At 39.5% G+C, this 15227-nt stretch overlaps 1 protein-coding gene across 6 annotated transcripts; it reads left to right on the forward strand.

Moving 5' to 3' along the window:
• Positions 1 to 3295: 3295 nt before the first annotated feature.
• On the forward strand, positions 3296 to 14299 carry LOC134865137 (SWI/SNF-related matrix-associated actin-dependent regulator of chromatin subfamily E member 1-like). Of its 6 annotated transcripts, XM_063884570.1 has the most exons (12): positions 3296 to 3558; positions 3691 to 3720; positions 4237 to 4287; positions 4593 to 4636; positions 4947 to 5051; positions 6623 to 6703; positions 7185 to 7316; positions 7792 to 7963; positions 10268 to 10440; positions 10527 to 10628; positions 12478 to 12736; positions 13172 to 14299. In XM_063884570.1, exons 3-12 carry the CDS (start codon positions 4281 to 4283, stop codon positions 13384 to 13386), a joined length of 1290 nt encoding a protein of 429 aa, XP_063740640.1. In that variant the 5' UTR covers positions 3296 to 3558; positions 3691 to 3720; positions 4237 to 4280; the 3' UTR covers positions 13387 to 14299. The 6 variants fall into 6 exon arrangements, with proteins under 6 accessions (XP_063740640.1, XP_063740639.1, XP_063740643.1 ...); XM_063884569.1 differs by lacking the exon at positions 3691 to 3720; XM_063884573.1 differs by lacking the exon at positions 3691 to 3720 and having other exon boundaries at positions 12493 to 12736.
• The last annotated feature ends 928 nt before the right edge of the window (positions 14300 to 15227 follow it).

Consider the following 15227-nt stretch of genomic DNA (forward strand, 5'->3'; position numbering starts at 1 on the left):
CTCCTTTGACAGCTCTTTGGTCTTGGCCATAGTGGAGTTTGGAGTATGACTGTTTGAGGTTGTGGACAGGTGTCTTTTATACTGATAACGAGTTCAAAAAGGTGCCATTAATACAGGTAACGAGTGGAGGACAGAGGAGCCTCTTAAAGAAGAAGTTACAGGTCTGTGAGAGCCAGAAATCTTGCTTGTTTGTAGGTGACCAAATACTTATTTTACCGAGGAATTTAACAATTAATTCATTAAAAATCCTACAATGTGATTTCCTGGATTTTTTTTTCTCATTCTGTCTCTCATAGTTGAGGTATACCTATGATAAAAATTACAGGCCTCTCTCATCTTTTTAAATGGAAGAACTTGCACAATTGGTGGCTGACTAAATACTTTTTTGCCCCACTGTATCTTTTAAAAAATGTGAAAATACTGACGTAATGTACAGGTACTTCATAATTGTACTCGAGTATTGTACTTAAGGAAATGTACTTAGTTACTATCCACCACTGAAGACAACACATATTTCTCATGTGTTTCTGTAGTTTTTAGTGATTACTGACTCTAAGGTAATTGCCATGAAGCTTAGTGCAGGAAGACCTCATTCACAGATTCTCCCGCTCACTCGCCCTTTTCGTTCAACAAGCATGAGCGTATCACTCCCCCAGCTAAACCAATCCGAATCGTCCCATCTCCCACAAGCCAATCACAGCGCATCCGGCAAACATTTAAATCTGCTCTCTTCTTCCCTGTCAGCTGTCATTTCAGGCGAAGCCCTCGTCCCCCCCTTTCACCCCCAGTTCATCATATCCAGGGCCCAGGCAATCTCAGAAGCACCCTCCATCAATCCGGATCTTCATTATTCCCTCAAGCTCTTCACCACCACCCGTGTCTAGACCCCAGGGAGATTTCAACTTTCCTATTCTGCTTCTCCTCCTCCCTCTAAATCCATCACAGCATGATGGGGTTAATATGCCCTTTGCTCATACGGCAACAGAAATGTTTATCGCATCAAACAAACTTGAAGTCTCTCCTGACTGAAATACAAGCCTAGAGTTTTAAATGTTGCTGATTTGATTAAGATGTATTTTTTTATTTTAAAATAGATAACTGGCACATTTAATTTTAAACTCATTGCTTTTTCAGTGCATGAGGACATACATTTTTGTCCCCCCATTATACCACATGCTAATTTAGATATACAACATCTGAGTCTTTTGACACACTGCTTGAGAACTAGCTCAAGTTTTAAAAATATAGGCGCTTTGTCAGCGTTGCATAAATGGAATGAATACAGTTATATTAAGGAAGGCAGAATGATAAAAACAAATGCGTTTTTTCAACATAAAAACATGTCTTAGTGCAAACTTAAAATATCAGCTTTAATCTTTGTAGAGCACTTGTGATAAAAAAAAAGTTTATGTTATGTACAGTATATGTTATCAATATAGAAGGATATTAGGATAGGACTTTTAAGTTGTGTCAATATATTTGACAATGAAATAGGATCAGATAAAACCTGTCTCAATATAGTTTGTAGTTGTGTGCATTGCATAAACTGTGCAATGGTTTACATTTCTCCTCTGAGTCTGTGGCCCCCCAGCTCATTTTGACTACATGGTAGAAAAGCTGAGGAAAAAATAACGGTTAAGTTTTAAAGGGGCAGTAAGTCTGCAGTGTACCATGTTTGACTTTGTATATGAATAAAGTCTGCAATTCCTTAAGGGCAACATTTGAGGCTGGGGCAGGTCTGTAACACAACAAAACATTAATTACACAATAACTCTAAAAAAGAAAATAGAGAAAAAAAAATGTTGAAGATAGCATGATTAAATAGATGACTGAATCTGTAATTATTTGTCACATACGTGGTGGCTACTGACAATTTGTAAATGTTACATGTGATTTGTTAGGTGTGTGAAGTTTAGTTTTGTTGACCTTTGAGTTCCAAAATGCAAAAGAGTAACCAGAGCCGCTTTTTATCCTGTGCCAAAATCATCGAGGAAACAAAGCTTTCGATTAAAGATAACAGGTGCTGACTAAAGACCTGTTTTCCAGGATGTACATCAAATGTAGCAATGATCGACGTGTGTTTCAGTCTACCGGTTTCTTTCACTAATTGGAATACAATAATGTGGTTGCCTCCAGGACGGAGACAGAAAATACATTATTTATTGTAGACTTTTCAAAATTTTTGTAACCAATCACTGTCCTGTATGTTCCCTGAGGATATGTTTGACTGACAGGTTAATGATTATACTCAAGGCATTTGTCCAAGGAATACCTCTGGAATGATACATCATAATAATATGCCTGCAGCAGCTTCTAAAAATACCTCCACCATCCACTGCCAGAGTAAACTTTCAAGTCTGCTTAGTTCCACTGCCTGGGTCTATTTTGGGGAGCTCTACAGGCTTAAGAACTGGGTCTGAAGCTGCGTTACGAGAACTACTCCATAGGTTTTCCTCTGATAGATGTCACAGGCCCTGTTCTGCCTCTGGGCATCCACAATCCCACAGCTGCGCATGTGAGGCCCTGTGTGAGTGTGCATGTTGAACCTGCACAGTAGCTTACAGGAGGCATGTGACCTCCACCCTACCTCCAGATGTACTCCATCACAGGTGTCCAAGCGCTTAAACAGACCTCGCGTGGAATCTGCCCTCCCCCCCCCGTCCCATCCGTACGGCCGTCTGGCCATTGCCTGGTGAATGAAAAGAACATGAACACCACACCTGCAGATGGGATCAAAACAGTGTCTGTATGCATATTATACAGGCTGTAGGTCAAGCAGAAATAAAATAAGCTCTCAAGTGTGCAGTGTAAACAGAAAGAAACAGGGTCACAATGAACACAATCAATTAACAAATCCAAAACAAGTACTATTCAGGTTGAATGGACAAAGATGTAGGCTAAATCCTACAGGCTTTCGATTGTTATCCTTAGGGACTACACTATTATAACGATTGACCTGGGCAGCTCTCAAACAATGTGAACAAGAATGCAAAGTATTTCAGTTCTCACAACAAGGGAGCGGTGAATAGGGAAACCTTGATTTTGTCAAAGCTTAGTCACCCATGAAGCCTTCCCAATGCAACGTACGGTATGCTGACATAATGCATAATTCCCAAAAAATGTAAAACATTTAAAAGCTAAGATTGTGACTTTTTGGAACAAAAGTTTTTGACAGCCTTTTTGTGCTTTTACTTTTATACAATTTAGAGAAAACATACCACTGTAAATAATATTTCAAGGTGAAAATATTATTTAGCTGCACTGTAATGTTACCTTCTCTTTTCCCTGAATGGGATGCCTGTGATCAGGGAAGACGTTTCTGCTGTTCAATGAATAACTGAAAGCTGCAGCTGTGACAGCTCAGTGCGATGAGCAACAGCATCGCGGCAAGGCACAGCTGTAATGAGCGTGGGGTGGGGGTGCAATTCTGGAAGATTCTACAGGAATCTGCGAGTGGACCCCATTTCATTCGTTTGTTGTGGGGACTGAATTTCGGTGCTAGCTGGGTTAGCCTCCCCCGTCCAAGCCACAGCGGTGGTGGGGACTAATGGTTTTGGGGTGAGTTTTCTTAACATAACTTTAGCATACATGCTTGCTTGTCACCATTTAATCTATGGTAATGTGTACACATCTCCAGATGTGTTCGTTTGACTTGACATTGCATGCTAAGAGCTGTCACTTTCCTTTCAGGTAGGTAGCTTAGCTGAGTAACCAGACCAGGTAACGTTAAGGGAATTGAATAGTCAATATAATGACACAGTACCCAACACATAGCTGCTGTTATACGAATATAATTACGGTTAAAATAGCGCACGTTAACTAACGCCGCCTGCTGCTCACTAGCTAACTTAGCTAACACATAACAGTGGCTAGCTCACATAACTAGCTGCATTAATATATGCTAACGTCAGCTTGCTAGCTAAATTGCAGCATCATACCAATCAGTAATAACGTCTACTACCAGCGCTATTTCCTATATTGCAATATCCCAATAGTCATACATTATTTGGCATTACGTAAGACCTAAATAAAAATGAACGTTGTCCATAAATGGCTTGCAAGTTAAAACGTTATCCAACCGTCTGCTCTATCAGAGTAATTGAGCTAATGTTGTTTCTGGCCAGCGTCCTCATCCGCACTCTTTGTTTTGTGTTCTGTATGTCCTGTCCACACGATACATATCATCACTACAGCACGTAATTATATCCTTCTAAATGTTAAATGTGTTTATTACAGAGCTAATGACTGGAATAGACTGATACCTACTCCTCACTGCAAAGATGTCAAGTAAGGATCTGCGGTGTTTTGTTTGTTTTGTTTTCATATGATGCTTTCTGATTATAATAACACCTCAAATACATCTGCTGATCCCATGTTAAGTAATATATATCATAGCACTTAATTATAACAATTATTTATGAATTATTAGCTAATCGAATAAGGTCTAAATGTGATTAATTTCACTTAGTAATAACGTTTTTTAGAAGACCTCACTGAAGAATGGATAAGAATGAAGTTGGAGAATTGGAAATGACCTGCTGTTTCACTGGACTAATGCTGATGTTTCTTTTGGACTTTTTCTTTTACACCAGAGAGGCCATCCTATGCCCCTCCCCCTCCTCCTGCCCCTGCAACTGTAAGAATTTCTAAATAACACCACATAGTGTCTTTGTGTGCCATGTTAATATGATGTTGCGGTTTGAAACTTCATTTTAGAACATGCTTTTAGTACATGCGAAAAAATATGTTTTCCAAAAGATTCAGCTTTTTTGTTGAATGCATAACCCGTTATACATCACTGCTTTTTTTTATAGCCTCAGCATGGATGCAAGTTTCCTTAATTTGCAATTTCCCTGCTTCTTTTATTGGTTTCTTTACATTTTTTGTCATGTGTTTTTACTTCTTTAATGTCATTTCTCATTCATATTCTCATTTATTTCCATCAGCAAATTTCCAACAGTTCCGGGTTTGTAGGGTACAACCCATACAGCCATCTGGCCTACAACAACTACCGACTGGGAGGAAGCCAAAGCAGCAACAGTCGGGTAACGGTATGAATATAACACAGCGAAAACAAGGTGCCCACATATGTCAAGCAGATCTAAATGGAGAAATTAAACCCTGTGAGAGTTCCAGTTACGTTTCACACAACACTCAACAGTCCGCTTGCTTAGTCAAAGGAAGAAATTGCAGAAATATCTTAGGGCTTTCATAAGATGTACCTTTGCTTTGCCAAAGAGATAAGATATGGTTTTGCCTTTCCTTTGTTCAAAGAGCATCTGCTGCAGAATATTCAGTATGAAAAGCCTAACTCATTCTCTTAGTGCGGATGAATGCTTTTATGCACGTCACCCTGAACTCCCTCTGCTGTCTCCATCACAGTGCAGGCTGGCTTACAGTCCATCTGTGTGTATTCTAACACCACCTGCCTTTCAAAGTCTGCATTTCTGACAGCCACGTAAAGTAACCCATGCCATCAGTGTTGCCATGGTATTACAGACTGACTGCATGGCTGTGGCTGCTGAGCAGTCATTTAGTCGCTGCATGCAAGCTGCTACCAGCTTCCTCTGATAATTGCTTTATCGGAAAAAATGCCAGCTTTAGTTAGATTTTGGTTGGGTTTTTTTCATAGTCAGCGCTATTTCATTGAACTCTCTGGGGTTCCTGACTCGTGCATGGTATCAAACTGTTTTTAATTAAATCAAGTTTTCGGATCTTATATGAGCTACTTAGCTGTATTCATTTGGAGAAACAGACTGTGTGGATAAGGACGTCAGCAAAACAATTTTAGCCACCAAAGAAAATGTGGATCAATTTAAGCAGATACTATATTTTGAATATGTTTCCCACTGCTGTCAGGGACTCCATTCTGATTGGTAACTGAAGCTGTGCAAACTATAACTTTACCTGTGAGAACATTGGAGTTGCTCGTCTTCTTCTGCCTTGGTCAGTTAGTTTGTGTTATTGTGTGAATATAAACTAACCCTTTAAAAAATGTAGACAAGTAACTCCAGTGTTCTGGATTTCCGATCATAGGCTTCACAGACATTCATGTGTGAGATATTTACTGACGTATTTTATGTTGTCGAAAATAAAACCTTGTGTCAACAACAGATGCATGTTTTCTTTTTTAGCTTTTATCTTTTTTCGTATATATCTTTTTTTGGATTCACATAGTAATGATATTACATTTTGATACATTTGTCAAATCATTTTATTAAGTCATCCAAAAGTTGCAAACTCAATAACAAACACTAAGTACAAAAAAAAAGATGGTAATATAAATAAATAGAAGGTAAGGAAAAACTGAGAAGAAAACAAATGAGTATTACAGACCTTCAAACAAGCGTTTACTTTGAGAAGAGTGAACCGGAGGTGGTACAATGACTCATTTGTGCTTTTTTAGGACTTGTTCCTGCACCACTCTATTCTTTTAATGGAAGTGATAAGAAAGACATTTGATCGAAAATTGCTTTTGAAGTTCTCATTTTCATATAGCTTTCTTTCAAATGACACAACCATGCAGCAGCATCATAACCTGTTCTCAGCCTTTTCAACTGTGGTTGCCAGATAAGGCTACAGTCACCATGCCTTAGTGTGATTGTTTTTCTTTCTTCACCAGAACTCCTCTGGAATAAATATCCCAAAGCCACCCAAGCCGCCTGATAAGCCATTGATGCCATATATGAGATATAGTCGTAAGGTGAGTAGACAGTGTGAAATTGCTGGCTTGAGCACAGATTATTAACTGATTCTTTGCCCAATAGTAATCAATGTAAAAATTGCACCCATTTTTCACAAGGCATTGACCTTCCAAACATTATGACACTAAGATGTCATTTTTCAGATAGACCAATTGACTCACAGAGCATTCACATCAAGTTTCAAAATGTTAAGCTGATATCAACTCTTGCAAACACCCTAGCTAACTACTTCTCGTGATGCTTAATATTTTTCTTAGCTGTGTTAGTATGTTATCATAGCTAAATAAAATATAAATACATCAAGAGACAGGAAGTCCTCATTTTATACCACTGGCGCAGCTTGTAATGCGCTGTCTTTACTGAGAGAGCATCTTTGTTAAAGCACACGGCCTCCTCTGGTTTGTGACCTCTCTGCTAAGAGATAACCACCTATAGAACCTCCAACCCAACCCCACACCCATGTCTGGTTCTCATCACCAGGTTTGGGATCAAGTAAAAGCCTCCAATCCTGATCTGAAGCTATGGGAAATTGGGAAGATAATCGGTGGCATGTGGAGGGACCTCACTGATGAGGAGAAACAGGATTATTTGAATGACTACGAAGCAGAGAAGGTTGGTTGTTTTACAAGGGGTGTTTATGGGTTTTTATTCTGATGGGGGACCAGTAGATGTATCTCCACATTACTCCTCCTTTCATCATTCCCTTCTTTCTAACAGTATTTTTTTAATGAAATACCAAATGTGGCCTGCTGACATTCTTGTATTTTTTCAATATAAATAAGGTGCCAGCTGCTTTTAAATAGACTAAAATATAAACAAATATTTAAACAAGATACCCAGATACATAATGTTTAATGTAGTATTTGAACTTCTATATACTTAGGTCTACTGTCAATCATTGTGCCTAGTTAACTCAGTCAGTGGATTTGAAAATGAGGAACCTTCAAGAAAATAAGAACTTATGGGTCTTTTGTATATTCCTTTTATCTGATAACTATTATTAATTGAAGTGGCCACTCGCCTACTAAAACGAGGGGTCCATGTTGTGTCTGTTTCCTCTTCATTCCTGTCATGTTTTCCACCATAGATTGAGTACAATGAGAGTATGAAGGCCTATCACAACTCGCCAGCCTACCTGGCCTACGTCACTGCAAAGAGCCGGGCTGAGGCAGCTCTGGAGGAGGAGAGCCGGCAGAGGCAGTCCAGGCTGGACAAGGGCGAGCCATATATGAGCATCCAGCCAGCGGAGGATCCAGATGGTGAGGCCTCTCGACTAAATGCTTTGTCTCCCAAGGTTTAATCACTGTGACAGAGCTGTGATTACTGTAGCTCGACCACACACCCAGAGACTTATCTCCCCTCAGCCGAACCCCTCCCACTCTGCTACAACCAAGACTTCTGGTTATGTTTCCATTCAAATATCATTCAACTGCCAAATGTAGAAAAATGTGTCTTTGTTTTTCCCAACTGTTTACATATTGTAGGTATTCCTGGCATTGGTTTAGACATAATTGCAACATTTACATTCTTTTCTCTGTTGTTTTAAAAACTCACACACATGTTAGACACACAAGCCAGAAGAAGACGTCTGAGTTACACCCACCTCAAGGAAATGATGCTTGTCTGGGGTCTGGCTGGGTTACAGTGGAAGATAATGATGTACAGGAAAACTACAGATAAAACCAAGTGCTATTTAGAAACACCCAGACCATAAAATTGTCAGAGTCGGTCTCCCACTGGGTTGTGTTCTTGACAGACTGCACGTACGTCAATGTTTAAATAAGATTTAGCTCTCCGGGTGGCTGCATAACCTTACAGATTGTGCTTTATTAATAAATACAGTCTCAAATAAGTTCTACACGAAGCTGCTGCCATATTCTGGTTTCTCCCGTTCTGCACAAAGATACAGGCCTGATAGACACATAACAGGGCACCATGGTTATTATTTTTCACTCAGTAGTCGTAACCAGCCAGACTAAATTAAAATGGTTTGAACGCCAAACATTTACAACTTTAAAGATGTGGATTGCATTGTTAAAACATGTGAAATAGCCACACATTAGCAGACTGAATTCTCCTGATTCTGTGACCAAAAATTAAGCTTCAGAATGGATTACCTCCCATGACTGTTTCCTGTTGTGGTGAAAGGCCAGCTGCATGAGCACTTTTGAAAGTGTGCTCTCTGGAAAGTTTCCAGGGTGCACACATGGGTGCACAGCAGCGGGGGGTTCAGGTGATGAGAGCGCTCACACACAGGTTCAGCAAAGTTTCACCACATCAAAGTCCAAAAGGAGTGCCTTGCGTATGGTAGTGTTCAACTGGTGGAAATGTAAAAAAGGGAAGCAACCAGTAAATAAATGTGCAGATTGAGAAACAAATCATGTGGATGTATTTGTAAAAACAGCTATTATAACAGTGTAATAGTGTTTAAAAATGGTTTAAAGAAGATGTATAGATGGATAAGATTCACCCTTTTTTTATGTTTGTCAAATCAACATGTATCTACAACATTTACAAAAAAAGTTTGGGCCCTCTTTGTCAATAAGGTTTGTTGTGCCATTCCTCAAAGCAGTTTGTTTCAGAAACAAGCCAGAGGGCCCCAGTACACTTTCTACACCTCCAGGGGGGTCACTGGCTGGCCTGCATGAGCTAGCTACAAAAAAAACAGAACACTTTTATGCATCCCCAACAACAGCCTCTGATTCGTCAACAGACTTCATGCAATGCTTCACGGGATGCATAATTAGATCTATAACCTCTATCCAACTCCTAGAACATCTAAATCGACTAAATGTTCATGAAAGTCTTCCATTGTTTGTTTATACGCTTCTTGAAAAAACGTTGGTTTTCTAGAATAGATTACAAATCGCCTGTAAATAGTACAAACAAGCGGCAATATCTATGATGAAAGTTAAGCTCGCTCCGTGCAACACCAGCCAGGACGCCAAAGAGTTAATAGTTATTACAACTTAGTATATTGAAAAAGCATCCATACCAACATGCCCTGTCATCTACAGAACTTGTTTTGAATTGCAGCTCAAATTATATTTGTATTGTTTTGCATGCAGTGCTCTTGTGGATTGGGTCTTGAATTCTTTAGACGTCTCTGAACAGACCTGAGGACCCATACATCATAACACAGCAGAAACAAAGGAGTGGAGAAGGCATTGTTAAACATGAATTCAGTTATTTAGGCGGAACTTAAGGTCTAATCATTGTTAACCTCTGTATTTTATTCTGAATCCGTTTAGCAAAATGATCCCGTATTTAAATCCTAACGAAGTATACATTTAAGACAAAGAGTAACATTTGTGGACGAATGAAAATTGCAGATTACATCTTGAAATTGTCCACTTACTCTAAAGTTTAATCTACTTGCGTCATAATTAACGGCTTGTCCCGCTCGCCTTACAGTAACGGTTCTGCTTTGCTTAAGGATGTATTTTGACATAATGGACTGTACTTAACTATAACTCTGCATAAATATTGAGCGCTGTCCCTCTCATGTTTATACACAGGTGTATGAAAGACAATCAACGCTGAATACTTTTTTATTTCTTCAGATTACGACGACGGGTTTTCTACAAAGCACTCAGCTGCAGCTCGTTTCCAACGCAACCACCGTCTGATCAGCGAGATCCTCAGTGAGAGCGTGGTCCCTGATGTGCGCTCAGTTGTGACCACAGCTCGCATGCAAGTCCTAAAGCGGCAGGTCCAGTCTTTGATGGTACACCAGGTATGATGAAGTCTTCGAATTATCACGTACTTGTTAGTAAGGGCTTAATAATGAAATAACCGCCATGCCTGTGTTTTTCCTGTCAGAGGAAGTTGGAGGCCGAGTTGCTTCAGATCGAAGACCGCCATCAGGACAAGAAAAGAAAATTCATCGAGGCCACAGAGTCGTTCACAAATGAGTTGAAAAGGGTACGGCATCTTTTCACATCGAATTTGGTCATCGCTTACTCACACGCGAGCTTCATTTGGCATGTTTAACTCCAGCTTTGGTTGTGTGCCAGTTTACGTCTGCCTTACAGCCACCAGCTGCTGCTAACTCCATCCACATGTTCTGGCAATCATATAGCTGTCATCGTTTACAATTTGTGGCCCATAATAACCGTTGTTTTGAAATGAGATGCAGCACGGTGCAGCTAAATGCACTGTCCTTTGCTCACAGGAGGCGGCGCCATTTAGCCTTTACACTATCAGCCTCCCTGCACTGAGTGGGAAGCCTGAACATGTTCTAGACAGAGCTGTAAAGTAACTAAGTACATTTACTCAAGTACTGTACTTAAGTACAATTTTGAGGAACTTGTACGTAGTTGAGTATTTGAATTGTTTGCTATTCGTACTTCTATCCTACTACAATTCAGAGGTAAATGGTGTACTTTTACTCCTCTACATTTATTTAACCCCTTCAGTTACTTTACAGATCTGGATTAATGATGGTAAATATAATCAGCCCTTAAATCAGACTTTAGTTCACCTGCAGTAAATCCAGCAGCTACCCTGCAGTATACAAAGCCATTCAAACTAGCTGCACCTTTACCAGCTCTGAGAACACTTTAATGATCAATCATTATAAAACATATCAGAGATATTATTCTGAAATGGACCAATCAAACAATGACTACTTTTACTGTCGCTACTTTAAGTACATTTAGATGAGAGTACTTTCTACTTTCACTGGAGGAACATTTAGAATACTTTTACTGTGACAGAGTATTCCTACACTCTGGTACTTCTACTTTACTCAAGTACAAGATCTGAGTACTTCTACTTTTACTCAAGTACAAGATCTGAGTACTTCTACTTTTACTCAAGTACAAGACCTGAGTACTTCTACTTTTACTCAAGTACAAGACCTGAGTACTTCTACTTTTACTCAAGTACAAGATCTGAGTACTTCTACTTTTACTCAAGTACAAGACCTGAGTACTTCTACTTTTACTCAAGTACAAGACCTGAGTACTTCTACTTTTACTCAAGTACAAGACCTGAGTACTTCTACTTTTACTCAAGTACAAGATCTGAGTACTTCTACTTTTACTCAAGTACAAGATCTGAGTACTTCTACTTTTACTCAAGTACAAGACCTGAGTACTTCTACTTTTACTCAAGTACAAGACCTGAGTACTTCTACTTTTACTCAAGTACAAGACCTGAGTACTTCTACTTTTACTCAAGTACAAGACCTGAGTACTTCTACTTTTACTCAAGTACAAGACCTGAGTACTTCTACTTTTACTCAAGTACAAGACCTGAGTACTTCTACTTTTACTCAAGTACAAGATCTGAGTACTTCTACTTTTACTCAAGTACAAGATCTGAGTACTTCTACTTTTACTCAAGTACAAGATCTGAGTACTTCTACTTTTACTCAAGTACAAGATCTGAGTACTTCTACTTTTACTCAAGTACAAGATCTGAGTACTTCTACTTTTACTCAAGTACAAGATCTGAGTACTTCTACTTTTACTCAAGTACAAGATCTGAGTACTTCTACTTTTACTCAAGTACAAGACCTGAGTACTTCTACTTTTACTCAAGTACAAGATCTGAGTACTTCTACTTTTACTCAAGTACAAGATCTGAGTACTTCTACTTTTACTCAAGTACAAGACCTGAGTACTTCTCCCTCCTCTTGTTATAAACAGAACTTAGTAGTTACATATTTAAGTTGTAATCTTTTTCAGACTTGCTCATATCTGTTTAATCAATCATTTGCTTTCACCATTCTACATTTAATACAATCCGTGGTTGCTGTGCTTTAAAGCTGTGCTGTATGAAGGTGGAAGTGGACACGGAGAAGATTTCTACAGAGATTGCAGCAGCAGAGGAGGCAGCCCGCAAACGCATGGTAGATCGTGAGAAGGATGCAGGAGACCGAGGAGCACGGGAGGCCCCCAGCTGTGTCTTAGCAGAAGAAGATAAACACGTCTGCGCCACACACGGCAGCAAGCCCCAAAACCCTCTGAGTGAAGGTGGCAACAAAGAAGGCGAGGACGCAGAAAGCAGCAGCACAGAGACACAAGGTGAGCCACGCTGTTCACATCTATCTGCCCTTCATGTTGTTGGAGAGCTCCACCTTAAATAAGAATTCCAGTGTTTTTACTTTGAAAGCCAGACACCAGATGACCAACTTATCATCAAATATAAAGTGTAGAGCTGCACTTAGACACTGAATGGGAGACAGATTTTGTTGTTTCCTCTTTCATACACAAGTAAGCTTTATTCTATTGTAGTGTCTCTGAAACTAAAAGTGTGTCTTCTCCAATTCACTGTTCCCTGAGCAGTTCCAGACATGACGACATCACACCTTCGAGATTAACCAATCTAATCTTTTAATTTCAGAAAAGACTTAAACATGTGTGGTTGTATTTTTGGACAGTAGTGGACTACAAGAATAATGAATGTTGGAACAAGGCTTAGTTCCCCTTAAACCTAATTTTCTTGTTTCCTTGACTCAGGGAAGCCAAAATCCTCCGAACAGGTTGAGCCTCATCCAGGCAGCGAGGAGGGGGCATCAGAGGACAAGGAGAGCGTCCCAGAGGGAGCCATGGAGGAGGGGACCAGCGACAGTAATACAGGCTCCGAGACCACCTCTGCTCAGACAGAAGAGGCCCCGCCCAGTGAGCCATTGGAGGGACCGAGCAGGGCGAGAGCAGCTCAGTCAAACACCTAACTGTATGTGGACTGTATCTGTTTCACCCTCTGATAACATATATATCACACAGTATCATCTCAGTTTGTCAAAGCATTTGAAGAACATCCACATGTTTAAAGCTTGAGGCACAAATGAGGTTTTAGCCGAGTTTGAAAAAACCAAAGCTCACAGACATGCGCTGAATACAAATAAATGAAAAATATAAAGCACCTAGAGCCAACTAAGCAATGACCCTGTCCAAAATAAATGATCAATGGCTGCTCCAGTAAGTTTGCCATGTGAAAGCACTATAGTTCCTCCACAGGCCTCTGGCCATTTGGAAGAACCCATACAGGCCCTCCTCAGCACATATGGATACATATCTCCAGCACTATGTCTGGCAGTAGAACAAGAAAGCTGTCACATGAAACAAACATTGTTCAGTGTTATATCTAACTGAGTCCTTTGTATTGTAGTGACCTTGTTGCTATTATTGTTATTTTTGCATGTTGCTATTTTACAATCTGCATACTTGTGAAGCTGGAGAATATTTGTGTATCAGTATTACAGTGACAGTATTGTCTCAGGAGTTTGTATTCATTAGAGGTAGTTCATTTTGTTATTTATTATCATCATTGTTTATCATACTTGTGTATTGGTTGTCCCAACACGATCATCAATGCTGTACAATGCTCGACCAATGGTGTTCTCAAGTTTGCTAGCTGTCAATCAAATCAAAGCAGTATGCTTAGAACATTTCTGTGTAATGATCAATATTGCAATTTTCCGCCGAAAAACTTTTAAATGTACCGTAATTGTGTACACCGTGTAACGAGGTTTGCTTGAACTTTCCATGTTGTGAAACAGCTTGAAGAACATTCATAAACATGCAGTCTTAAAATGAATTTCTTTTTTGCATATTTATACCAATAAACTTTTCTACCCTGAAGAAGTTCTCACTTGATTTGTGAAAACATTTATATTTTTATAACAATACTTTAAGCATACATAATCAGAAGTAAACTCGATGCAGAGGCTGGTATCAAACACAAAGTGTGCTTGCATTTAGCTATTGGTCCCCACAAACAATAGGTAGGGGAAGTGGGTAAAATGAGGGGGAATTGTTCCGATATCCTGTTTTCAGTACAGAACCAACAACCTTCCTGGTGCTTCTGATGTGACTCAGCATTAATTCCTACACTTAAACCATCAATGAGATTTAAGCTTTTTCTAGACATGTTATCTTTGGTTTTAGCCTCTTGGATGGTGTTATAATCAGATTCATGAGTGCCGTAGTTGATTTCATGTAAAAGGTGTTGCATGCATGTGCACCTTGCCCCCTCTACCATGCGGTTAGCCCTTCCTCAAGTGAAAACTAAAAACCACAACCACAGACACAGGTGTGCAGAAGCATTTTCACATCATGTGAGTTAGTGTGCAAAAGGGCTTCATCTGCTGTCATGCATAATCCATAATACAGATACAACAATCACAAAAAAAGAGATCAAAAAAGTACCATGAAGAATGTCTTATGGTAGTCATAATGAGGGCTCCTCGATAAACTAATTATCTTTCAATTAACTGTGTGTGTGTGTGTGTCAAGTTTGCAAATCGCAGGTGTGAGTGCAGTTTAGATTTTGATTTGTGTGTGATTCATAAGTAATTTTTAAATATTCCAATTCAAATATGAATGTAGCTGTAAATATAATATGCAGCTGATGGGAAATGGTTGCTCTTGGAGATAATGATGTACAAACTGCAGTGTGGTTTTGAGCCATCAGTGTCTTTTTATAGTGACTTACACACATTTACATGTAATGCTTTACACCTCAACTGCTCCTTCTGACATAGTTCCTTTAATACAAAATTACTTTTGCTTA

This window comes from Eleginops maclovinus, chromosome 5 (assembly GCF_036324505.1).
Source record: "Eleginops maclovinus isolate JMC-PN-2008 ecotype Puerto Natales chromosome 5, JC_Emac_rtc_rv5, whole genome shotgun sequence".
Taxonomy (NCBI): Eukaryota; Metazoa; Chordata; class Actinopteri; order Perciformes; family Eleginopidae; genus Eleginops; species Eleginops maclovinus.